At 35.9% G+C, this 26,610-nt stretch overlaps 2 protein-coding genes across 6 annotated transcripts; one reads left to right on the forward strand and one right to left on the reverse strand.

Moving 5' to 3' along the window:
• Window positions 1-822: 822 nt before the first annotated feature.
• On the reverse strand, window positions 823-16,117 carry LOC129260897 (ER membrane protein complex subunit 7-like). The gene is made up of 4 exons (XM_054898897.2): window positions 15,226-16,117; window positions 6,176-6,434; window positions 5,147-5,227; window positions 823-3,769 (listed from the first exon to the last, which is right to left on the reverse strand). Exons 1-4 carry the CDS (start codon window positions 15,417-15,419, stop codon window positions 3,632-3,634), a joined length of 672 nt encoding a protein of 223 aa, XP_054754872.1. The 5' UTR covers window positions 15,420-16,117; the 3' UTR covers window positions 823-3,631.
• Window positions 15,731-23,782, forward strand: LOC129260896 (major facilitator superfamily domain-containing protein 6-like). Of its 5 annotated transcripts, none has more exons than XM_064114425.1 (5): window positions 15,733-15,854; window positions 16,262-16,345; window positions 16,815-18,114; window positions 18,642-18,730; window positions 23,584-23,739. In XM_064114425.1, the coding sequence occupies exons 1-5, from the start codon at window positions 15,788-15,790 to the stop codon at window positions 23,634-23,636; spliced, it is 1,593 nt and encodes a 530-aa protein (XP_063970495.1). In that variant the 5' UTR covers window positions 15,733-15,787; the 3' UTR covers window positions 23,637-23,739. The 5 variants fall into 5 exon arrangements, with proteins under 5 accessions (XP_063970492.1, XP_063970495.1, XP_054754871.2 ...); XM_054898896.2 differs by having other exon boundaries at window positions 15,737-15,854; window positions 16,815-18,290; window positions 23,584-23,782; XM_064114423.1 differs by having other exon boundaries at window positions 15,780-16,136; window positions 16,815-18,290; window positions 23,584-23,782.
• Window positions 23,783-26,610: the final 2,828 nt, after the last annotated feature.

Below are 26,610 nucleotides of genomic sequence, written 5' to 3' on the forward strand. Positions count from 1 at the left end.
GGGCAATACATCCATATTTTTTATCTAAGAAAAATAAATTTGTTTTCCATCGGCATCTATATAGGAAAGCGATTTAAGAGGAGAAAGAGTGGTGCTTTCAGAATTTAGGTTATAATACTTAAATATTTGTGTGATATTGACATATCAGTTTTTTTCATTAAAAATGGATTGTAGTGCTCTCTGGACTAATGCTCTTCAAATATGGACTGTATTAGAGAGATCAGTGGCGGACCGTGACCCGGAGGAGACAATAATTGGAGGGGCACTGTATTGTTTGTGAACAATGCTGTGCCTCTCAAATGCTTTGTCTCCTCCGGGTCACGGTCCGCCACTGAGAGAGATGGATAGTTACTTACAGGTTGGGTTTCTAAAATGTAGGAATGCATCCTGGGGCCCGTAACGCAAAGGTCAGCGATTGGTCGCACGCTTGATTTTCAGGATTAATTGTACACTAGCCAATGCAATCAATTGTTTAAAAAATGTTCTACAATCATTGCTAAGCTTTGTGATACAGGCCAGAGATGTACTCATTTATATGGCATTTTTTTTGTTGTATGCAAGTTAACAGAATACATATTCACAAAATAAACAGAATGAAAGATACAGGCAACTCTGCCTAAGTTGACTTTCTATAAGCCAAATTTGCTTCAGTCAACCCAATTTTTTCTACCAGATTATTAAATACATATATGTATTATATTTAATTCTTCTAAAGAAAAGTCATATTTCTTCCAAGACTTTGTACATTCCAACACAAAAAACCTTCTTATACATTTTTAAAATGTTACGAAATGTGAAAAGTAAAGGATGCATAACACATACTGACTTTTACAGAGAAATGAATTGTATTTAATATCAAACAATCATATAAATGCAGAGTAATGATATATTACGGACAATACTTGAAACAATGATGTTAGCATATTGTCAGTGAGTGACATGACGGAACAGTTTTATATTTGTTTCTTTTGATTACAAAACTTGGAGCCTGCTTGATAATAAACATGTTGCTGGTTTGTGCAGATGGATCACATGTGTTAAATGTTATGTACATGTACTATTATGTATAAGTACCGGTAGTTGGCTTGTAGTGTGATAAAACCAGCAAATGGTTCAACAAATTGTGCACTGACAAATACATGTATTGCTATAAATATACTTATTAAATTACAGAGTCTTGACACTGGGAAGTGAGGTATGCAACTATTCTAGACTGATCTTAACAGAAAATATCTTGCATTCTCAAATAAACTCATCACATACATGTATACATATGATAAATTAAGAAATACCTTCAAAACAAATCCTATGTTGTATAAAACAAGACAATGATTGCACTTTGTATATCCTTTTTTTTATGTCAAAATCAAATCTCTTGTAAATACTTCAAACTTGGCTACTATACTTCCACATCAATGCATGGACAATTAGTTATTTAGAAGATTAAGTCTGGAATTCTCCAAACAAATACTTAATAAATGTTTTAAAGGTACTAAATATCTTTAAAATACTAAACATAAATACTAGTCCCATAATAAAAATCACAATTTTTTTCAACATACATGTACATTCAGATTCATACATATAAAAACCCATAATAAAATATTACTGTCATGAACAACTTGTACACACAATCAATTGAAAAATATACATGTAATGAAGGCATTGTATTGTAACCCGGTGTTACAGAATTAGAAAGAGAGATTGTCACTGCAATACTACACTGCATACTCTAATACTCTCACTCAGGGTGCTACATAACTTTTTAGAAGCACTTGCCCGGTCAGGCAAGTAAATTTTTAAATAGTTGGAATATACTTGCCCAAAAATCTATTTCACTTGCCCGAAAAAATCCTTGGAAAAAAAAAGGTTTTCATCTTCAAAAGAAAGTTTTGCGGTTTTATAAACCATTGACGCTTCTCTCTCTTTTGACATGAACTGATCTACCTTGTTATTGACATTTCTTTTTCCAAAGTGATTTTATCTTGCCTGCCATGACCAAAAATTAGGGTCAATATCATATCATATCGACTCAAATTTTGGTCATTCTACTGTGAGAATTTTGCTTGCCTGATTCAGGAAAGTAGTTTTGGTCTTTACTTCAAAACACTTGCCTGACTCTAACTTTTACTAGCCCCGGGCAATCGGGCAAGTGCTTATGTAGCACCCTGCTTTCACTTATGTAGCCTGCACTTCAGACAGTATTTGCCTTAAAGGGCAAGTTTACCATCCAAAACAGTAGATGTGGTGCAATTCAATAAAATTATCAACCTTTTTGTACATCCAACCCCATTTTTCTCAAGTCTTACTTCACTTCATAATCTGACCGAGTAATGGTCAATTAGAGAACATTACAGACTGTCGAAAGATTTAAAAATCCGAGACAAAAAAAAATTCATGAAGGTCCCAAATATAGGGGGTCGGACGTACATATTTTATGGAATTGCCCTGTGAATGATCAATTTCAGCATAATCATGAAAATTGGATGTAAAATAAAAAATTTACATTTTAACATTTGGCTGAATTTCACAAAACAGCTATATGTACATCCAGGTCAATATGTAATTGAGGGAACCAATGACATCATTCACTCACTACATGTATTTCTTCTGTATTGTATTGTATAAAATATAACAAATCTTATTATTTTCCGTTTTAATGTGAAACAGACATTAATTCCTCAATATACAAGTATGGCATTGCCATTGTTGAAACCTAGTATGAAGTTTCTTCCTTATTATCACATCTGCGCAAATATTGAAATATTCAATGTGTTTTTCATATAATAAAATACAGAAGAAATATTGAGTGAGTGACCTTATTTGCATACTATTACTTTTTTGTGAAAAATAAGAAAAACTTAAAAATTTCATTAAAATGGAGCTTGGATTAAAATTCCTTCTTCAACCTAAAGAGTGACATCCCTATTAAAATTATAAAGGAAAAATACACAAATAACACAGCCCAAGAGTTAGAACTGTAAATGTAGTATTTAGCTCATATTCACAAGTGCAGCAAAAATAATACTTCCTACAGAGGTTCTGAGCTTTGACCCATCCCATTTGGCAATAATATCGAACCAATTAAACTTAACAAATTGGGTAGACAAAATTCTTGAAAGGGTCATTTTGTGACAGTTTTAGGGTTTTAACCGAGTAATGACTGGCATTTAGCGTAATACCGCATCCAGTGATCATGTAGCAAGTTGATAATTATTCAGGAAAAGCATAGTTATATTTGAATAAAATAGAAACTGCAATGCCAAGTAAAATACATTACAGAGCATGAATATTTAAATATCTTTATAGATATAAAATGCTTCATGTTCCCCTTCTTACAAAGAGTTACAATAGGTGCAAATCAATTCAAATTGTGATCAATCTAAAATCCCTATCTCTACACAAATTTAGTTCAATCACAATTTGAGGTTGATTTTAATCTGTTGTAAACCTTTCTAAAATGGGGCCTATGTATATTATATGGTCTTTATAGGTACAGATTATTCCAGACAGGTGTCAATTGAGATCAAAATATCAATTTTGCTTGTGTTTCAACCTAGCCATCTGAATCTAAAAATACCATGTACTACAACATAATAACCTACTCTTTGATGTAACAGGTAATAAAATGTTATTTCCTTTTAGCTTTAATAGCTTTGTCTTTGGATTTCTTCTGCGCTGATGATCCCCCACCGAAGAAACTTGTTGCCATTTCAGATAAATCTGGTAAATCTTGCTTCTGATTCATCAAATTCATGTTCTGCATTTCCTGCAAGTATTAGAATAAAATCATGTTAGCAATATTTTCATTGCAGAAGAGCTTCCTTTTTGGGGGCGGGGAAAGGGTTACTACTGAAGTGAAAAGGGTGTAAGAAATTCTGTAGAAAATTGGGTGGATACTTCGTTAAAGGAGAATGAAACTCTTGGAGCAAGTTAGCTTTTGTGAAAGCAGAAAAATCAAAGAATAAGATCAACAAAAGTTTGAGTAAAATAGGACTAGCAATAGAAGAGTTATGAGCATTTGAATGTCGAGATCACTAATGCTATGGAGATCCTCCCATTGGCAATGCGACCAAGATCTATGATGTCACAGATGAACAACTCTCCCCTTTTGGACACTGAAAATATACCCCAAAACATCTCTTTTTGCTCATTCTAATCATATGACAAACGATTCATCAATGATATAATGTTGTGAAACCTCTGTACTTGTCCTCTCATAAACAGAACACCTCACCTTCTGATAGACTATATAAAAGTGAGAATATAAGTGAAATAAGTACTAAAGTAATGAGGGAGTTGTACGTGTGTGACATCACAGATCTTGGTCGCATTGCCAATTGGAGGATCTACATGGCATTAGTGATCTCAATATTCAAATGCTCATAACTTTCTTATTATTCATTTAATCTTCCTCAAACTTTCAACAATACGTTTCTTTGATTTTTCTCTTTGATATGGATTCAGCTGGTTTCAAGGGTTTCATTCTCCTTTAAACTCTGATGTTGTGTTATTTAAGGAGCCAGAAATATGAAGTTTTTAAAATTGACTTTATCAAGATATGCAGCTGAATAGTGCCATTCATGAAAATCTGAAATGCTCATGTGGTAACCTGAAAATAACACAGCATTCTATGAGGTAAAAATCATGTGTCAACTTCCCATTAGTTGAATATTTTTCGATTGTTTGAAGCACTGGATCATTCTTTGGACATGGCTTTTCATCTCTAATATTGTTTTTACAAACAAACTACTTGAAAAAGAGAATTCACCAATTTACTTTTTCACAAAGTCATCCTGTATTGCAGATATTACATTTTCTCAGATGATAAATTGCTCCACTATAAATTCCACAAACTTATCAAATGACTAAATTCCACCCTGGATGTAACACTATACCCTACCCTAAACCTAAGTTACCTATCCCTTCTTTAAGAAATAAAGTTTGAAGCAATTGTCACAGGAGCAAAATTTTAGTTACTGTTTGCAATCTCAAAGAGATCTCTGATTAAAATGAAAAATAAAACCATTCTTTACAACAAGCGATAGTAATCGATACTTAAGAATAAAATTTTACAATAACAAAAATCGAGGATTCTGGAAGAAAAAGAAGTAACTTGAACTTCCTAGATTTCTTGCTGACTTACCTTTTGTAGTTCTGGATCTTGTGTGTTGACTAGCTTGGGAAGTATGACAATGAATACAACAGGCAAGACCATCATAAGCACCTGGGAATAAAATGTTGGAAAGGATTAACATGATTTATATCTCTTTGTTGTTTCCAGTGTAAATTGCACTTTACCAAGTTTAAGTATTAAAGAAAAACAACTGTTAATAAAATGGAAAAGGATATGCGACAATAATTCCAAACTAAGATGAATAGTTCAGAACATATCTCAAATGAAATAAATCAATGACCAATCTAGTTGAAAGCCTACAGATGTATCTCTCACACCCATTATTACCTTATCACATGCCATCAATGATGGGTAAAGAAAAACAAACCAAACTCATTTTAGACGACAAAGTATATAACTTAGTTGATTTGATTTAAATTGTTGCAACAATCCAAGTGTAGAGTATTAGTATTTGTAGCATCAAATGAAGATGAAAGTTGTGTTTATTACACCTGTACATGTACATTAGGACATTTTGTAGAAACAATTTGTAAAGAGGAAGTAAACTGCAGTGAAAAACTAATATTTTCTTACAGAAAATAAAAAAACAAACCAAACATTCATATTGGGTCACTAGCAATAATTGGAATATAATTTTCCTGGTACACTGTACTGCATCACAATTTGCTCTACATTTATAAGACTGCAACACAAAGTCTTTTGGAGCAGATTTTTTTACATAGGATTATACAGAGCATAGTTGAAAACTTTCCTCTTTATGACCAAAAAATATTCCCTGATAATATTCAGCTGGATCATTAAGATTAATTTTTTTAATGAAAAACAACAATAGTGTCCTCATACGAGAAAGGAAAGATACTGGTGTCCAAAGTGTAAAAGGTTGCACATGGCCCAATTTGAAACCCAATTTATGATATCAATATATGCTAAAAAAAATAAGATTAAACAACTTTAGAAGCATAACAGATCTCTTCACTGATTGCATGTTCCATGTAACAAGCCCCACATTTTAAAGGCCATGTTTTAGACAAAGCTTACCATAGGGTTTTTTAGTACATCGACTATCCTGAACTCTTCTCTCTTCTGGAAGTACCCAGCAAGACCCTTGCTCCTGAGCCTCAGTGGATAAGTAACCTGAATCACAGACTTGCTGTCAACATTGTTCACTCTCCTAGCTCTGATCTTACCCCTGGCTGAGATATCTATTCTTGTGGCTTCAAACATATACTTGGGGTGAGCAATCTCTACGACATAGGATCCAGTAGGTACGTCATGCACCTCAAATGTTCCATCCGATCTGTTAATGAGATTTTATTTATTCATTTAACTTCAGGCAAAAGGAACACAGATACAGAGAAACTTGAAAGACCCACACATGTAGACCAGTAGCCATGGATAGCCAAAACGAAATAGGTTGATGGTTTACAAACATACATGCAGTGCTCAAGTCAATAGTTTGTGAACCCCACCAAGTGTTCAAGTTCTGTCTTGTTTTAAATAGCTAACTGTAAAGTCAGGTGATGAAAAATACATTAAATAAAGTTTGTTTCTCTGGGCTCGCCAAACATTGTAGTGTTGTTGTCTACATTCAACACCTGGCATGATAAGTGCATTTTGTGGTGGGGTTCACTAACTTTCGAGCACAACTGTACATGTACACAGAATCAAATATCATCAAAACACATGAAAAAGAAACAAACATTGAAACAATTGAAGCAAGGAGGAACATGTCAGAACATATGAAACGGTAATTAGGATCAACACAATATCAGGCTAAAGAATACTCTGGGCAAATGGATTTACAAGCCCCTCATATATGCGATCATACATGAATGTTATTAGAGTGTCAGCATGACTTCATTGTTTTAATTGAACTAACCAATGTCGTTACACCTACAAATGTATCTTTTTGATAATTTCTGGAGGGCATCTTATGCGCTACATTTGAAGGAAAATAAATAAGTTACCCCTTTGCATGTCTAGCTCGAGCATGTGTGATCCTATTTATAAGATTTAAGTTATGAGTTAGGATTAACAAAATAATTTATTGATCAGTGACCACTATATTGGATTCTGTTTTAATTTATTATGAGATTATTAGAAGTTTGAACTGTCATAAATAATGTATGCACAAGAAAGATCTATTTTTCGTGCATTTTTGTAGAGACTGTCCAGTCAGAGGCAAGCTCAGCAACTCCATACAATGACTTCTGAAGAAGTGAGAGAAGACCAGTCAAAATTACAGAATTGACACTAACTTAGTGACAGAAAATATTAGTCTAAAGCCTACATGTAGCTTGTTTCTTTAGACTTTACTTTAAAAAACTTTAAAAAGGCACCCATTGATCCATCTGTGATTCCAAAAATTTTGCCAACTCATGACTTTTCAAATTTTAACATTACATCCAGCCTGTCTAATGCAAATCTGTAGCAGCTGTAAAAAGAGATACAATATGAATTATCTTTTTGGATCAGTGCTACTTTGCTGTCACTAACAGTTGGATTGATTTTTTTTCTCTTTCTTTTCATGGAAAAGACTTTGGAATCACCTGTGTCATTTTCAAGATTGTATGGAGTAGAGAGACACTGATAGACTTTCATAGTCTTTCAAAAGACCATTTTAGCCAACTAATTTTAGAGGGTGTTTCACAAAGATTTAAGTATGACTTAAAGTCATACTTAAATGTCTAGTTGCATGCCTTATAAAAGGCATCACTGCATTGGTTCAAATCTTGCTAAGAGGATGCACGCTACTATTGATTTTCATCAATTTGATAATACTGCATGATACATGTACATACAATGTGCCGTGTGTGGCAGCACTAAGCATGACTTAAATTCACAATAATTCTTTGTAAAACGCCTGCTGGACTTCAATCATATCATTCAATAAAATTCATGCAAACATGCAGCTGAAAATGCAATATCGCGTTGTGCACTGCCAGTTTGCATGAACCTGGATTGTTCAATTAAATTTACATAATACTTAGCCCATATTCGCCCCATAATGAAAGTACAGTGATCCACAGAAAATTCAAAATACCTTATTCTATTTTCCACAGAAATTTAGGCATAAAAACACTTTTAATTCTTTAGAACTCTTACAATCGCAACGCCTAAAATACTCAAATTTCTGACTTTGTGGAAAAATTTGACCACTTTTTTTTTGTAGGTCAAAATCACTGGCCAAAAATAGATCCCCATTAGAGCATTGAAACCATTATGATTTCGCCACGTAGGCAGCGAGTGGACCAGAAATCAGCACATTTTGCTTTTAATAAAGAGGACCCTTCATTCATTTCCCATTTTTGAGGATGATCCTTGACCTTGTACAGTATGGACTGGTAAGATGTTCTGGGGCCCAAGTTCCCCAACCAAAGCTACATGTTGGACAAAAATGCTATTCAGGCATATACCCGGTAGTCTAATTCAATAAGCGTTACTCACTTACTATGACTTAGGTTAGTTAGGCCAAGGCATTAGCCTATTCGGGAAATTACAAATTTTCATCAATTGATCGTTTGCACCTGATTCCCCACTAGTCTGACTCTTAACTGGGTTCAGGACCTTACATATATATGGTAAGGTGTCCCAAGTCTGCGCAGTCACCCTTGTCCAGCTGTGCACTTAATGTACATATAGGTCTATGCGCGATTCTAGTAAAAGAAGATACGCAATGACCACAAACTTTACACATACAATACATGTACATAGAAAGATCTTCATTAAAAAATCTGACTCAAAGAAAAAATGAATTTCATGTGACGGCCTCAAATTACTGCCTTTCTCATGAAAACCCCTAAATCATGTGTAACGTGAATGGTGTTCAGACATGGGGCACCATTTTTTGTTCAATCCCGGGGGGGGGGGTACTCGACCAGAAAAGTAGTAGGTATGTGCTGCTTGGGAGACAAAAAACGGGGGCCTTGGAGCGGGTTTATTGTAAAAAGCAGGGTCCTCGGAACGGGCTTCGGAACTACAAATGTTTGTGAAAACGGGCGTCCTTGGAACGGGTCGCCTGCATGTGAGTGCGTTTGCATCCCTATGGAACGTGCATGCAGCTAGCCCGGCGGCACGGGCGCCGGGTGCGCTAGCGCAGAGGCGATTGTCGGACAGCGCTCTACGGCCGCTTTTCACCAAAATTTGCGGCTCACTGTTGCAGATCAATGCGACCGGAAGTCCAGAACGGCGTAACGGAAAATATGCGAAGCTTTGGAGCGGATATCTTTCTTCTTTTTTCTCGATAAGAAAATGCTATGCTTTGGAGAGGCTTTCTTGTTCTTTTTCTCAATAAGACAAAAATGCTATGCCTTGGAACGGAAATTTGAGTGTAAAAATGGGGGTCCCCTCCGCGGCACATACCCACTTTATGCATTATATACTGAGTGCAACCCCCCCCCCCCCCCCCCCCGGGTTCAATCTGAAAATGACTGGCCAAGGTTTTTTTATCCAAAGATCACATTTCTTTTTAATTTTTATGAGATTTTTGGCACACCTCAATCTACATGTACCTCAGGCGATGGTTCGTGTAGGCTCCACTACACTTCAGTACCGCCGAATCCAAAATGGCGAATGCGAATTGTGCACGGGTCATGCACAATTCACGTTTGCCATTTTGAATTTGGCAGTGAATTAATACATGTGGGAACTGGGAACCCGCTTCAAAGTAGTGGAGCCTACACAAACTATCACCTGAGGTAACCTAAATCTAGACCCTACTCATATTTGAGGGACAATACTGTAGGCCCTATCAACTGAAAATTTTTGTGAATATTAAATCTTAAGACTTAAATAGTTAGGTGGGCAGACAGTCATTGGGCCTAGCCTAGAGGACTCCGTGGTGATTTTTTTATCAGCCGATAAATATGAAATATTATATTTATCGCCATCGGCCGATGCAAGTATTTTACGATTCATGATATTTATCGGCTGATGGAAGTATTTTTTAAAATTTAAATTGGCACTGCTGATATTGTCGCCCTCTATACGCGTCTTGTGGCTATAGGCTATGATAACAAAGATGGCAACAATAATATCTGTGAGTATCTGCTCATCTTCTTACATGATTTTTCTTCATTTTGAATCTAGATATTATTTTTCGTGTAAAAAGAAGTTTATTATTTCCTAATGGGGGAAATGAAGATGTAGCCCATTTACATAAGTTTTGGCTCAAAACCTTAAAGAAAACAAGCATTTTGAAACAACATTGTTGTCTCCAAAGTACTCGGTGTGTGGGGGCCTATGCCATCCCGTCCCAGGCTCCATGGAGAGTCCGGGGGGGGGGGGGGGCACTCAAATTATTTTTTGATGGGGGGTGTGCCTCACGAAACTCTGAAATGGGGGTCTATGGAACTGACTAAAAGGGTAAAATACGGGGTCTTGGGAACTAAATATATACCGCGGTGTGTGAAAAACAGGGTCTACAGAACGGGATCGCAGCACTGCAAATACGTTGCACCATAGCGCTGTGCATGCACTCCACATGCTTAGAGCGGCTACTATGTAGGGAGTTGCAAAGCTGTACGTGCATCTCTCGTACGTGGTGCACGCGCTGGACAATTTTGGTAGGGCTGGGGAACTGAGAAGTCTCATAACGGGGGTCTTGCGAGCGGGGCTGGGCGGCTTCTGAACTGAACTTTTGTCATTTGTAGTATCTAGAGAACTGAAAATTATGACTAAAAAAGGGGGTCATCAAAGCAGCACGTCCCCGTACCACCAATATATGTGAGTGCCCCCCCCCCCACTCAAGGGTTCATTACATGCCGCCGCGCACAGAAAAATCAAGCCATAGGCATAGAAGTTGTGTGTTGTGGACACCAGAAGTAAGATCCCAGCACACGCGACCCACTAGCTAGAAATCCACTGCCAAACGCGGTTCATGGTGCGAGGTTAGTATACGTATAATAACCTCGCAATACGTGTGAGTCTCCCCCCCCCCCCCCCCCCCCCCGGATGGAGAGTAAGCCTACGTCAGTAAATGACTTTAACTCTCCAGGAGCCTCCAGGCTACACTCACAAGTATTGCAAGGTTAGTACAGTATGCTATACTAACCTCGCACTACGAATGGATTTTAGAGTTGTCGGTTAACATCGCTTCATAACGAGAATAATGTTAGCCGAAACTCATTCCACTACTCTCCAGGGCTTTTTCTGGTCAAAAGCATTCCACTTTCAATGTTTAGAATATTTTTTTATATAAAAAGCACATAAAGAGCAAAATCGCTTACCTCGGCCTGGAAAGTGGCTTTGCATGTCTCTTGAACGGAAATAAAAGGATGTTGGTGGCACTAATACAATTCACAACCTTAATTCAGCTTGTCCGTATTTTTAACTAGATTCTTGATTCATTGTATGCGCAATTCCCATGATTGTTTGATAAAATCATTACTTAAAAAGCATACTTTTTATATTATTTTTGCTGACGATAATACTTTTGGAAAACATTCAAAGATGACGAATTAAACAAAAGAAATAGAAAATTCTATGTACCTTGAACAAAGCCCGCAGTGCTACCGTTTGTTTGTCAATAAACATTCCACCAAAGTCTTTACAGTAAAAAGATTGGACACTTTGCCGACATCGCGTAACGCTTTGCATTGATTTACGTGTAAAATAGTTATTTGTGTCTAGTCTTTCCCTTGTAGTGTCTTTGATATGAAGATAATCGCGCGCCCTCTTTATCTAATAACTAATTAGACAAAAAAATTGGGAAATAGAGCTCCGTATTTTGTCAACGAAAAGAAAAATCAACGCTTAATTGACGATAATTGAGGGATATTCATAATTCATATAATTAGGGGGAATTGACTTCACATCATTCGGTAAGTTTCGTAGAAGCACTTGTTCACTGCAACCACCCTGCCTGTGGGGAATCTACAGGTTGGACTATGGCATGCCAATGCTGCATGTACAGAGCATACACTTAAAAAAGTGATAAAAATATCACTTTTGTGACCAAAATTACTAATTCCATACAGTTGCAATTTATTTTTCATTAGTAAGTTGGAATAATTTTTGTATTCACTAGAGCGCTCAAAAACTTGAATTTTGGGCATATTTTTGTGTACACCCTCTATTGGTGGAAAATAATATGGCAAGAACATTTTCATTTTTTTATCTCTATTTTTAATTAAGAAAAAAATAATTTAAAGAATCAAATTTACTTAAAGGGGAATCCAACCCAAATAAAAACTTGTTTTTATAAGGAAATTAAAAATTAGACAAGTTGATAGGTGAAAGTTTGAACAATATTGCACAAACAACAAGAAAGTTATGAATTTTTAAATGTTGTAAATATTGGTAATCACTATACCCATGGAGACTTCAAATTGGTCGCATATGGGATGTAGTGATGTAAGGCAAGGACTACTCTTTCATGTACTCCAATACATATTATGGCTTAAATGTCAGTTTTCCAAAAAGTTTTATTTCAAATTATATTTTTCTTTCATGAGGACATAAAACAATATACTACCTGGGTTATATTTAGATAACTGCCCCAGGGAAATGGGTACTTAAGAGAAAACCACAAATCCCTGATAATAAAGTACATGGCCTATTGGAAAGTTGTCCTTGCCCCTTGTCATAATTTACTTACCCAGTTGCCAATTTGAAATCTACATAGTATTAGTGATCTCAATTTTAAAGCAGCTGTAACTTTCTTATTGCTTGTCCGATTTCTTTCAAACTTTCACCATTATGTTTAATTTATTTTTCTCCTTCCCAACACAACATTTTATGGCCAAGGCTGGATTCACCTTTACTTAAGGGCCAAGTTGTATGACGAATAGGTGTAATGGAAACTGTCAGTGTAAAAAAATCAAGCATTTGTCCCAAAGAAAAAGAGAAAATAAGCCAAACATTGCCATCCTTATTTTGCCACACATGGAGATATAACTGAGAACAAGGTTATATCATAACCTGGGGCCTGTTGCATGACGAGATGAGCGATACGTAGGAACGTCCTAGGACCATTCTTCCGAGATAGGAAGATTGGCGACAAATCAGCGCTTTCCATTTCACGAAGGCAATTTTGTCTTCCAAGTCCGCGACATCGTTTGATATCGATAGTATCGGAAAAATATTTAGTCTTCATCGTCACCTGAACCTTTTATTTCGGAATGACGACTTTACATAAAATCCGATATTTCAATAAAAGGAGATCAAATAATGTTTTATTTATTACTGATAGTAGAATTGATGTATGGAGCTTACTTTATGAGGTTAAAAGAGAAAAAACTTTAAAGATTCACAAACATAACTAAATAAAATCGAAATTTTCATTATTTCCCTTATTTAGAACACGGTGTCTTTTTAGAGACACCTTTTATTGATATTTCAACGAAAGAGACCCTTGTCCGACATAAAAATTGATTTAACTAAGTAATTTCGATATTTATTAGTTCAATATTCTGTATTTTTATAGAATACTTGTATATAATGATAATTTTGCAAATTTTGCGTTAATATGTTATTTGTTGAGGTAAATATAGGGTTTGAATGGAGTAAACAAAATCAACAGTGTCTGATTGTATGAGACTAAAAAGGAAAATATGAGAGGCTGCGTGTGAAAAATCTAATTTATTTATTTTATTTGTCAGATATAACGCAAGAAATACAAAGGTGAGTGTTTAGAGTATAAACATACCTCAGTTGCATGATGAGCAACAGAAGAAAATGAAAATATGAAAATTGCTGCAAACATGTCCAAGTGGATAAAGTAGTACTTTGCAATAATAATTAAAACATAGAAAAAGGTGTGAATCAATCCGCAATGGAAAAAATACTTTAACAGAAATAATGCTAAATATGACAACGATCATAAACGCTGGTCATATTTAAAGATGATCACTTAATTTATGGAAGTTTATATAAGAATATAAGGTTTAAGAAATAACATAAAAAATATGTTCAACATTTCAAAGTTAAGGAGTATAGAGATTATATGCTATGACATAAGGGCCGAAAGGGGCCTACCCTAAGATTTAAAATGCGCCTCTTCGTATGGACTTTCCATAATCTTTTCTTTAATGAACTTATCTTCATTTGTAATGATTGTGATGGATTCGTAAGCTATAGGCTTAATCTGTATCTTAAATTCAATATTAGCTGCAGGTTTTTTGTTTTGTTTCAGTGTTTCAAATCCAACAATTAATTTTCATTGATTAAAATAAATCTCAGCAAAAAAAAATAATTATAATGAAAATAAAATAAAAATAAATAAATGATTTAGCATGTTTAACATCTTAGTTTTGTTTGTCTTGGTTTTTTTTGCTGAATGTTCTTGAACACGTTTTTTACCTTACATAATTTCTTTTAAAGAAATTTGTTGTTTATCTATAATGAGGGAGCATGAGGGGTCGGCTAAAGAGATATAGTGCCGCCCATTTCAAGTATTTCAAGTTTATTTTTTAATAGAAAAGGGGTGGGGATAAGACGGAGGGAGAATAGAAGAAAACATATTTTAAAAAATATTTGGCCCTATACATTACCCCCGGGAATAATAATACATGTACCCCGGAGAAGTTAAAATGACATCCGTTTTTGGTCGTCCTGCCGTGCAAAAAGACGACCTGAAATTGATGACAATTAGCCCCCATATAAAAAATAACTTGGCGCCATCCCAGATAAAATGCATCAGAGTGCAACCAAAAAAATGTTTAGAAATTAGAGGTGATATGTCAGTGTGGCTTGCCGTAAATGCATTTTCTCTCAATGCCGACGGTGGCGGGCGGTGTGCAAAGAAGATCATGCCTACGTAGGACATGTCTGGAGGTGTCTTTCCAAGGACCATTCTTCGTATCGCCCAAATCGGCTTTGTGAAACAGTTGAGCGATATCTCGTTCTTAGTCTTACGTAGAATATGGTTCTACGAAAGACCCTTTCATGCAACAGGCCCCTTGTTCATTGAATGAGTGCGTAGAAGCACTTGATTTTATAAAACCTCTTCTGAAATTCGCGGGAGTTTGTTGCAATTTTGCATGCGCCGTACCTTCATTTTTCCTGTACCCGGCGGCAGTAATGCACCCATGCCATGGGTGCCAGGCTACGTATTCGGCAGTGGAGTTACAAGTACCGGTACAACTCACCTGACAAAGCCGACGAACTGGCCGCCGTCCACAAGCACCTTCGCCAGTGGCACCCAATCTCCGGGCTTGACTCCCGGCACAGACAGCTTTCCTTCGATCTTAAAAGTCGCCATTTGTTTTTCATCATCAGCCTCCTCTGATGAGCTATAGGACATACTCAGGAATAATATCACAAGAACAGTCCACTTATCCATTTTATTATAAAAATCTAGGCCTATTTCAAATAGTTAGAGTTGACACCTTTCCCGAAGTGAGATGAGACTTAGCTTCGCCTTCGCTTTGATTGACCAAACCACTTATGAGCAGGGGCGCTGGGGTATCATGAAAACATGAGAAAGGCGACGTGAAGAAAATTCAAAGCAAGCGAACTTGTTTTCATCAATGAATTGACCACATCAGTTCCCTCTTTTTTAAATTAATCGGATAAGTGAACTTTTTCATATATTTTCTGTTCAAAGGGAAAGGAAAATGTGTTGCGTTTAGAATGATCGCGTCCGGCCCCTGCGTTTCAATGTTTTGTTACCCCCTTCATGTATAGGTAGGATTGTCAACACGGTTCAAGATGGCTGCGCCCACGTTGATATACAGAAGAGGGGGTGCCCCGATTATTCCTTTCTTTATTTCGGCTCGTATGTATTTCGTCAGTGAACTCACTATAGATTTAGTAAAAGCCTAGCCAAATCTTGTTAAATATCAAAATCATGTCAGTATCTCACTTCACCACAATGTACTGCGAGTCTATGACACTTAGACAATAGAGCTAGTGTCTCAGTGCAGTGTGGTGCGCTGCGGGATCGGGGAGTAGATGCATGCAGCCATTGGCTGCTCGGGCTGCTCGCCTGGCCAACGTTTGATCTGTCTTTCCCTTTCTGAGTAATATTTCTAGTCAAGTGACCTGCTGACTTTACTTTGTGAGTATTGGGAACAGAGCTGACTAATGAGATTCTATTGACTGATGTTCTGGCGCCATTTTGATTGTTGAATGATATTTGATACTAAAAGTCTAAAGCCTAAAAAGTTACTTTTTTCTTCACAGTAAAAAGACTCCATTGGGAAAATGCTTTGAGACTGAATCAACAATTCATTCCCTTCAAGGCTGTGTTCTTCCTCCTTTGGGCAGGTAATATTTAACTTTGTTACTAACTGTTGCTCGAGAAGAAAAGGATGCCTGATGCATCATACATATTCAAGCAGTTATTACAACATCTACATGCATGAATTATAAAACTAGCCCTACCTTTAACTTGTAATTAAGTGGTGGTTGTATTTTTCTCCAAGATGTAAATTGCTTCATTAACACAATTTTGAAATATTCAGAATCTAAAGAATAATTTGATATAAATCATTTTCCTCCTGACTGGATTAAAAAAATTGTACATAACCTGAGATTATCTATCAAGAAAGTTTTATAGATCTAGTTTAAGTTAGGATGACAAAAAAATTATATGAAGAAATGTTTACCACATGTAGATTTACAGTTTGAATCTGTTGGGTATTTTGTGGAGATGTTGATCAGGAGATGTTTTCTTTTAATTTGGATGAATGGGCTCTAATTCTCTTTATTTCCTTTTCATTCCCTTTTCATTCAGGATTGGTGAGCCTTCTACCCTTTCTTCCTGTCTACATGTCATATCTTGGTTTGAATGCTGTCCAAGTTGGTGCCGTAAGAGGCATCGAACCATTCATTGGGATGTTTTCATCTCTGCTGTGTGGAAGCTTGGCAGATAAATTCAGCATGCACCGGTTCATCATGGTTAGCAGTATCATAGCGACAGGGTTTGTGTATGGGAGTGGTGTTTTTGTGTCATTTATTGATACAAATCATGTAATGAATTGGACAAATATTTCTCATGTGCCACTGGAAGGATATATTGGAGAGCTTGAAAAGATAAAAGAAGAGCAACTGGAGATGGATACCTCCTTGATTCAGATATGGAAGAGTTATAACTGTGGCTGTTGTCATCACTGCATGTCAAGTAATTGTAAAACAGAAGAATTTCGGAAGAGTGATATTGATTTAACTTCAGACAATGAGTTTAGTTGTTCATTTGCATGTTGCCTTTGTAGTTGTAGATTAGAAAATGAAACATTCCAGGAATTGATAAATGAATGTGTCAGAGACTACAATAGACCTAAAGATGAATGTCATGAGATATGCAGTAATGCCAGTACGTTATCAAAAATGACAAATCGTACATCAATTTCAAATTTATCCCAGTATCAAAGAAGAGAAAGAACTGATACTCAAAGTCCAAAATTTGGGGCTCCAAAAGAGAAGGACCTAACACTTGCATTCATTCTGATGCTGATGATTGTTATCACTGGACAATTTGTGAGCAACCCGTTTACACCGTTTTTAGATGCAGCTGCCATGGCACTTGTGAAAGAATGTAACGATAAAGGACAAAATGTAGAATATGGCCATCAAAGACTATGGGGTGGAATAGCCTGGGGTGTCATGGCTCCCCTGTCAGGGCTTGCTGTTGATAGATACTCCGCTGCCTATCCAGAGTCTTTCAACAAGTACCTTCCAGCTTTCATTTTCTTTTTTGTATTTGTACTAATGTCAGTAGTTCCTGCATTATTCATCAGCTTTCTTCGACACAGCCCACCTGAGTCACTTGCAAGTAATCTTGGCACCCTCATCCGAAGACCCAAGGTTCTTGTTTTCCTCTATGCTATATTCATCACAGGAGTGTCTGTTGGTGTTATCAAGACCTTTCTCTTCTTGTTCCTTGCTGAACTCTCTGGAAGCCACACCATTATGGGACTAACTCTGACCCTGACAAGTATGGCAGAAGTTCCTTTCATGTTCTTTGCTACTAAGCTTATTGAAAGACTTGGACACCGTGGAGTCTTTGTTCTGACCCTCTTCTGTTTTACTTTGAGGTTTGTAGGCTACTCTTTCTTGCAGAATCCATGGCTTGTTTTGCCCATAGAACTCCTCCATGGTGTCACCTATGGTGCTCTTTGGCCAGCTTGTACCTCCTATGTAAACCTCATCACTCCTGACAACATGCTCACGACAATGCAATCCATCACATATTCAATCAGACTAGGTCTAGGTAAGCATTGGTTAAACTTTAAAGTCCCATTGAACCCCTTTCCTCCATTTAAGAAACAGTGACATAAATTGTTGAGAGGGAAGAGAAGAATGGAATGGTTCAATATCGTAAGCCTAAAATTCAACTAACACAAAGCCCTGTCTAATACATAGGCATTAATGGATGCTATTAATTCTTGGTTCATTAATGCCTCGGTATGGTTGTAAACTGCCAATGATAGTTTTGTGCAGATCTAAAGTACTTCTAAAGAAATCAAAGATAACACCAATGTTACAACTAAGGATCTGTGAATGGCATGATGTCTCCTAATATGATTTTCTGAACCAAATGCTTTTCTTGTCCAAATTGTAGGCAATGGTATTGGAGCATTACTGGGTGGAGTTATCTACCACCAATACGGAGCAAGGAACCTATTCAGAGGATCTGCCGTCTTATGCATGTTATAGTCCGGTCTGTTAGCGTCAAAAACACCCTACTTGTGGACACGGTGGACAAAAGCATGATTTTTTCTCCAGACCTTTGTTTATGTATGAGAATTAAAAATGGGGTATGCTCCAAAAAATCTGGCTGCAGGAACAGTGAAAAAATTGATGAAAATGTCAGAATTTATGAGTTTAGATTTGTCTGATATATAGACTAGCGCTAGTGCAAAACTCAATAGCAGTGCATTATTTTGCATTGGTTTAGTTCTTGAATTCAGACCCTTTTCGAACAGATATTCTGCTTGTCCTCACATCTCAATATCTGAATGCAGATGCTAAACAAGCCGAAGGGTGACGGTGGAGGGGGTTGAATGTTGGTGTGTATGTACATATTTTGGTATTGGGGTAAAGATGTGCAAGACACATTTTTTGCATGTGTTGGAAATTGTGTTGCCATGGTAACAGTGTATTATGGCAAAAATAAGGTACAAATCTTGCAGTTAGAACTACTTCCTCTGTTTTCATCCGATTCTCATGAAATTTGGCACACACATTGGTCTTGAGGTGAAGATGTCTGTCTAAGACACATTTGTGTGTGTCTTTCGGAAATTTTGTTGCCATGGTAACAACATATCATTTGGTGAAAATTGGGGAAAAAACCTTACAATTCAAACTGCTTCATCAGTTTTCAATCAATTCACATGAAATTCGGCACACACATTGGTATTAAAATAAAGATGTACAAGGCACTTTTTGTGTGTGTTTCAGAAATTGTGTTGCCATGGAAACAACATATTATATGGCAAAATTTAGGTAAAAACCTTGCAATTTGAGCTACTTCATCAGTTACAAACCAATTCTCATGAAATATGGCTCACACATTGGCCTTGAGATAAAGATGTGCAAGAACCATTTTTTTTCATTTGTCAGAGAGTGCATTGCCTTGGTAACCACAAAGTCATATAGTCAGAAATACGGGGAAAACTTATTAATTGTGGATCAATCTACTTCTCAGTTTTCAGCCTGTGCTCAGAAAAGTTTACACAAATATTAATTTTGGGTTAAGATTCATATTCAGTGTTAAAGGGGAATCCAGTCTTGGTCATAAAATGTTGTGTGGAAAAGGAGAAAAATAAGATTGGTGAAAGTTTCAAAGCAATCGACAAGCAAAATAAAGTTATGGCTGCTTTAAGATTAAGATCCCTAAGGCTACTAGTATGTCGATTTCAAATTGGCAATTGGTAAGTAAATTATGACAAGGGGCGAGGCCGCAAGTACAATTTTCCCATTGGCCTTGTACTTTGATTTTTGTTGTTCTCCTTAACTCCATTGGGGCCGTAATATAAACCTGTTAGTATAATGTTTTATGTCCTCATGAAAGAAAGACACAATTTGAAGTAAAAACTTTTGAAAAAGACATTTTAGTAAATTAATTATTCCTATAAATGGAAGAGTGGTCCTTTCCTTACATCATTATGACATCACATATACAGCCAATTTAAAGGCTTCAATGGTATAGTGATTACCAATGTTTACAACTTTTATATATTCACAACTTTTTATGGTTTGTCCGATATTCAAATTTTGACCTATTGTCTGATTTTTCCTTTTTCTCTAAAAACAAGTGTTTATTTGGGTTGGATTCCCCTTTAACATCATATAATAGTGCATGGTATTCATGGTATTAATCACCTTCAATAATATTCATAGGTTCTTTTTAGGGGGCGGAGGAGGTCCTTAAAAACTGACAACATAAAAATATAGAAGGTTAAAGGCAATGACCATTAGGAACTTAAACACTCTTAAAGACAGCACCCCTTCCATTTTTTGGGGGGATGGCCTTTAAAAAATTGCCACATAAAGAGTAAAGGAAATAATTACAACTAGGAACTGAACCCCCCCCCCCCCAAAAAAAAAGGGGGGAAGAAAAATCCTTTACACTTCAGCGTATTAATTTAAAACCTAAAACATTCTGGTTTGATATAAGATCATTTTCGGTGCCCAATTAATTAACTTTTTATTTATCTCCTTCTACACAGTCTTTGTTCATTTCAGTTCCTACTCTGACTTTCTTACATCACTTTTTGCACTTTTGAGCTTTGCCATACCTTCTTGTTTTGTTTCCTCTCTCCCCCTCTTTTTCTCCCTCTCTAAGTACATTTTTCTTTGCTATTTTAATTAATTATTATCTAGCAACAATTATTCCATTTTGAATGCTTACACCTACACTGAAATATAATACCATGACATTTATTGTTTTCTTCATAATCTTTTAAACTCCAATTTGGCTACACTCTGTCCTGAAAAATACTATTAGCTATATTTAATGTCTAGTTTAAAGAATTGAAGAAATGCCAGGCTATCATGATATCATATTTTGGTAAAGGTGCATCAAATTCGTAGTTGCAGCATTCAGAATGGAATAACTGCTGCTTGAAAAAAAAATGGATTTAGTTGTTTTCCGAAAATCCTCTGAAAATTTTAGTCATATCACTGAGTTTTCCCATTCCTGCAGTTACCACTATCTGAAAGGGATATGACTAGAATATAATTATATGTAGAGAAATAAAAGTCACCATTTGCTCAATGAACAGTGAATAAGTTCGTCTTTACTCCAATGGAAAATTATTTGCATTTTTTGTGACAGTCAGATCTTGCATCCAACAATTTTGCTCCTGAAACATAATATTCATTTTTTGACAATAGGAGATGTAGGATGTAAAAAGCAGGGGCTGTCACAGAAATATACTGAAAAAATTAAATGAAAGAAAATAGAAGGCAAAAATTTATTGTGCACATTAATTTTGTATATTTTTGATATTGTATGTTATTGAGTCATGGATTTGCATGTGAATTTCTAAAACAAGTGCCTAGATTTTTGTATATGAATATATATTTCTTTAATTAGTTGCATGATTAAAGGTACACTTTATAATATGTCAAAAAATATACTTGGGGAGATATATAGAGAGAGAGAGTAAAAAAAGGAGAGAGGAAACATAAGATGGTGTGGTGAAGCTCAAAATCAAGAGTGATGTGATAAATTTAAAAAGAAAGAGTAGGAATGGAATATGAATAAAAGACCGAGTAGGAGAGTATAAATAAACAATGATTAATTGGCTACTGTAAACAATTTTTTACCAAAGCAGAATGCATTAAACTTCAAATGAATGGTCTGAACTCTGAAGTGCAAATGACTATTCTTACATTTTAATGGGGGAGGGGCATTTTTCTGCTCAAAAATATATCAGCCCTAGTTTTTTTTTTTTTTTTGGGGGGGGGGTTAAGTTCCTAGTCATATTCCTTTAACTTTTACTTTTATGAGGTCATTTTCTAAAGACCCACCCCCCCCCCAAAAAAAGGGAGTAATGTCTCGCTTTAAAATGCAAAGACCCCTGAGGGAGGGGCAAAGGCGTAGACTGGTTGAGCATGGGGAGATAGAACTAAAAGGGGCATGGGGAGGGGTGCACATCTTGGGGAGGTGGAACTAAGGTTTGGAAAATCAGCCGTTGAAAGTAGAAGTACACATTTTGTTTTGCTTGCCAGTGTTGGAACTCCTTTGCCACAGCGGAAGGGTTCACATTCACCTACATAGAAATAAAGAAGGTTAAAGGTGGTGGCTATTAGGAACATAAACACTCTTAAAATAAGCATCCGCTCTAAGGGCATAGGCTGGGGGTACATGTACCCCGCCTTTAACCTTCTTTATTTCTATATCAGATTTTAAGGACCAATCCCGCTCCTCCACCCAAAACCTAGAAATATTACTGAAGGTGATTAATACCCCCACACTCTGGCGTGAACATTTTAATGCAGTTTAAAATTTAATATGAATCTTTACCCAAAGATGAATATTTCTTCCAACTTTTATGAGCACTGACTAAAAACAGGGGAAGTAGATTGATCCACAATTAATAAGTTTTCCCCGTATTTCTGACTATATGACTTTGTGGTTACCAAGGCAATGCACTTTCTGACAAATGAAAAAAAAGGTTCTTGCACATCTTTATCTCAAGGCCAATGTGTGAGCCGTATTTCATGAGAATTGGTTTGAAACTGATGAATTAGTTCAAATTGCAAGGTTTTTACCTATATTTTGCCATATAATATGCTGTTTCCATGGCAACACAATTTCTGAAACACACACAAAAAGTGCCTTGTACATCTTTATTTTAATACCAATGTGTGTGCCGAATTTCATGTGAATTGATTGAAAACTGATGAAGCAGTTTGAATTGTAAGGTTTTTTCCCCAATTTTCACCAAATGATATGTTGTTACCATGGCAACAAAATTTCCGAAAGACACACACAAATGTGTCTTAGACAGACATCTTCACCTCAAGACCAATGTGTGTGCCAAATTTCATGAGAATCGGATGAAAACAGAGGAAGTAGTTCTAACTGCAAGATTTGTACCTTATTTTTGCCATAATACACTGTTACCATGGCAACACAATTTCCAACACATGCAAAAAATGTGTCTTGCACATCTTTACCCCAATACCAAAATATGTACATACACACCAACATTCAACCCCCTCCACCGTCACCCTTCGGCTTGTTTAGCATCTGCATTCAGATATTGAGATGTGAGGACAAGCAGAATATCTGTTCGAAAAGGGTCTGAATTCAAGAACTAAACCAATGCAAAATAATGCACTGCTATTGAGTTTTGCACTAGCGCTAGTCTATATATCAGACAAATCTAAACTCATAAATTCTGACATTTTCATCAATTTTTTCACTGTTCCTGCAGCCAGATTTTTTGGAGCATACCCCATTTTTAATTCTCATACATAAACAAAGGTCTGGAGAAAAAATCATGCTTTTGTCCACCGTGTCCACATAATTCCGCTAACAGACCAGACTATTAACTCTGATCTTCTATTGGCCAGTGAGTGCTTACTTAGACAGACGGGATGAAAGGACTAGAAGAGAGTATGCAGAAACAAATGAAGAAAGATAACGTTAATGGAGTAAAAAGTTTTACTGTGTAGCTGTTGTGTCAATGACTAGTGGTTTTAAAAGATTAGGTGATGGGAAGTATAGCCAGGGACTGTCTACCAAGACTTAGGTGGGATTTAAATTCCAGTTGCCTCCTGGAAGTTTCCTGCAGTATATAAAAACTTCACCAAATTCAAAGTGTGCATACATGTATAATATGTAGGCACTGAACTATCAGGATTCATAGTATGAATTAGTTCCTGTGTTATAAAAAACACCCCTTTTCTCCCCTCCCCCTTCATTGTCTCCATTTCTCTCTTCAAGTCATATTTTAGGGCTCCACTTCTATCCACAGTTCTTGTTTGGACTACCACCTACATGGGTATATTATTAGTAGGTTGGGGGAAAATTTAGTATCCTCACAGCAATAAAAAACATTTCTTTTAGAGTTAAGATTTACTGTATCTAAGCTTTATATTAAATTATCCAATATGATTGTCGTAAAATTTGAGAAATACAATGTAGGCCTATTATGCGAGTGGGCCATATTTGGGCCTGCCGCACCGGAAGGGTAAAGCAGTGTCATGTTTAAAGGTCAATTCCACCCCAGAAAAATGTTGATTTGAATCAAGAGAGAAAAATCAAACAAGCATTATGCTAAAAATTTCATCGAAATCGGATGTAAAATAAGAAAGTTATGGCATTTTGAAGTTTTGCTTATATTTAAAAAAAAAACAGTTTTATTCACAACTCAGTGACATGCAAATGAGAGAGTTGATGATGTCCATCATTCACTATTTCTTTTGTGTTTTATTTGAATCATACAATATTTCATTTTTTGCCAATTTGACATTAAGGACCAAATTAACTGAACCATAAAATGTTCTAACAATGGTAATAGGAGGAATAAAAATTTGTTTCATAGGAAAATTAGAATATTTCATATAATAAAATACAAAATAAATAGTGAGTGAGTGATGTCATGAGTTTCCTCATTTGCATACCGAACAGGATGTGCATATAACTGTTTTTTTTTTTAATTAAGCGAAACTTTAAAATATAACTTTCTTATTTTACATCCGATTTGATGAAATTTTCAGCGTTATGCTTGTTGGATTTTTTTTCTTTGTCTCAAATGAACTTTTTGTTGGGGTAGACTTGTCCTTTAAGTGCAGATTTCTAAGGGAGCTCATCTCGCCCATGGTTTTCTTGTACTGCATTTGCTAGAACCAACAAGATGTCAGATGGACTTGGGTATGCATATTTACAATATGACAAGATTATACTTTGTTCTCTCTGAAAAGGTGCACTGTGCTTCTTTAGAGAACAGCAATTTTTAATCTCTATGACAGGTCACTTGCTTATTGAGGGGATTAAGGGAGAAATGTATAATTTTACTCCATGGTTCAATAGCAGTATTATAAGTGTGTAATTAGCATTTGATAGATTGTTGATTGAAGCTCAAAGAGTCTTGCTGAAATATTGAAATGAAAATTTATTTATATACTATAGATTATATCTGAAATACATTTGTATTGTTTTCTTATGAAACATCGTGACTCATAATTATGATTGTCAGTGAAGCTTTTAAGTTTTTGTCTTCTTATTCTAGTAAAAATATATTGCCTCTCCTTCTTTTTTTTTGTACCTTTATCTAATACATACCTAGTCTGACAACTTCTGAGTGATTTATGTTGATTGATGACTTGCCTTGAGAGCCTTTGACATGATCTTATGTTGTTTTCCTGTATTTAAACGCATACAGACCTACCATATTTGCCAAGAATCTTCTCAGTTAGCTGATTAAAATATGACACACTATCAGCTATAAAATTGCCGTGTTATTATGTGTGCAAAGTACAATATCAGACTTTCCTTTGCCTTTGAAGAAATGCAATCATTGTAACATATTGATCAACAGGATGAAATATATAAATTTTAAGGGATTTTTAAGATGGAAATAATGAATAGTTACAAATATATTATACTGTCGAGAAGTAATAAGTCGCAAGTGTAGCATTGTATTCTATGGCTTTATTCATTTACCTACATGTAATTGCAATTAGATACGTCGTAGAATAAGAAGTTGATGTGAGATCAAAGCTAATTGTGTGTAGTAGATAGATCGAGAAATTGAGATTGAAAAAGGAAAGATGCCCGCAACAATTACATGTATGTTGTTCCAATACCCTTTTTGGTCCATTTCCACTTGGTTCAATGCCCATTTGGTCTAATGTGTATAAATCTATGCAGCCACGTGGGGTTTATTTCCAATCCGTCTAATGCCAATTGCCAACTTGTCTACTATCATTTGGTCTACCGTCAGTTCTTCCACTAGTATCCACATGGTATAATTGCCAATTCGCCCACTCACCATTTCATCTAATAACCAATTGGTCCAATAGCCATTTAGTCCATATCTAATTGGACTAAGTGTTGTGTAAAATGAATGAAATGAAATGTATATTAGACCAACTGGTTATGAGACGAAATGGTGATCACTGACGAAGTGATTGGCCCAAATGGTTGTTCGACGAAATGTTAATGGACGGATTGCATTAGACTAAATGAAAGTAGACCTTGTGGTGAGTGGACGAGTTGTCAGTAGACGAATTGGCAGTTTACTTCTAGTGGTAATAACACGTGCGCAATGCCCTCGGCTCTAGCCTCTCATACACCCCCTCCCAAACACACATTCACTCCTTTTGTGAACCCGGTTTGTGAACAATACTGACTTTCCCAATATTACAATGAACAATTCTCTTCAGATCTCAAAATTAAGAATTTAATTGTTTTCATAAAATTATTTCTCGCATGCCATTTTGTCAATGCAAAAACAAAAGAAGCAAAACAAGAACATAAAAATACAATTCCGTGGATTACAAACACCAACGTTCCAGTACAAATTGTGCAAGAGAGAGAGAGAGAGCGAAAGTAAAAGAGAATACATTGA

This window comes from Lytechinus pictus, unplaced genomic scaffold (genome assembly GCF_037042905.1).
Source record: "Lytechinus pictus isolate F3 Inbred unplaced genomic scaffold, Lp3.0 scaffold_19, whole genome shotgun sequence".
In the NCBI taxonomy this organism is placed as follows: domain Eukaryota; kingdom Metazoa; phylum Echinodermata; class Echinoidea; order Temnopleuroida; family Toxopneustidae; genus Lytechinus; species Lytechinus pictus.

Bases quoted from the DNA above. Each gene is read 5' to 3' on its own strand.
- LOC129260897 (XM_054898897.2), bottom strand. From the start codon at position 15,419: ATGGATAAGTGGACTGTTCTTGTGATATTATTCCTGAGTATGTCCTAT. The intron at 6,435-15,225 runs GTGAGTTGTACC...TCTCATTAACAG, and splicing joins CAGTTCGTCGGCTTTGTCAG to ATCGGATGGAACATTTGAGG. The intron at 5,228-6,175 runs GTAAGCTTTGTC...TTTTATTCCCAG, and splicing joins ATGTACTAAAAAACCCTATG to GTGCTTATGATGGTCTTGCC.
- LOC129260896 (XM_054898896.2), top strand. From the start codon at position 15,788: ATGGCTGCGCCCACGTTGATATACAGAAGAGGGGGTGCCCCGATTATT. The intron at 16,346-16,814 runs GTAATATTTAAC...CTTTTCATTCAG, and splicing joins GTTCTTCCTCCTTTGGGCAG to GATTGGTGAGCCTTCTACCC. The intron at 18,291-18,641 runs GTAAGCATTGGT...TCCAAATTGTAG, and splicing joins TTCAATCAGACTAGGTCTAG to GCAATGGTATTGGAGCATTA.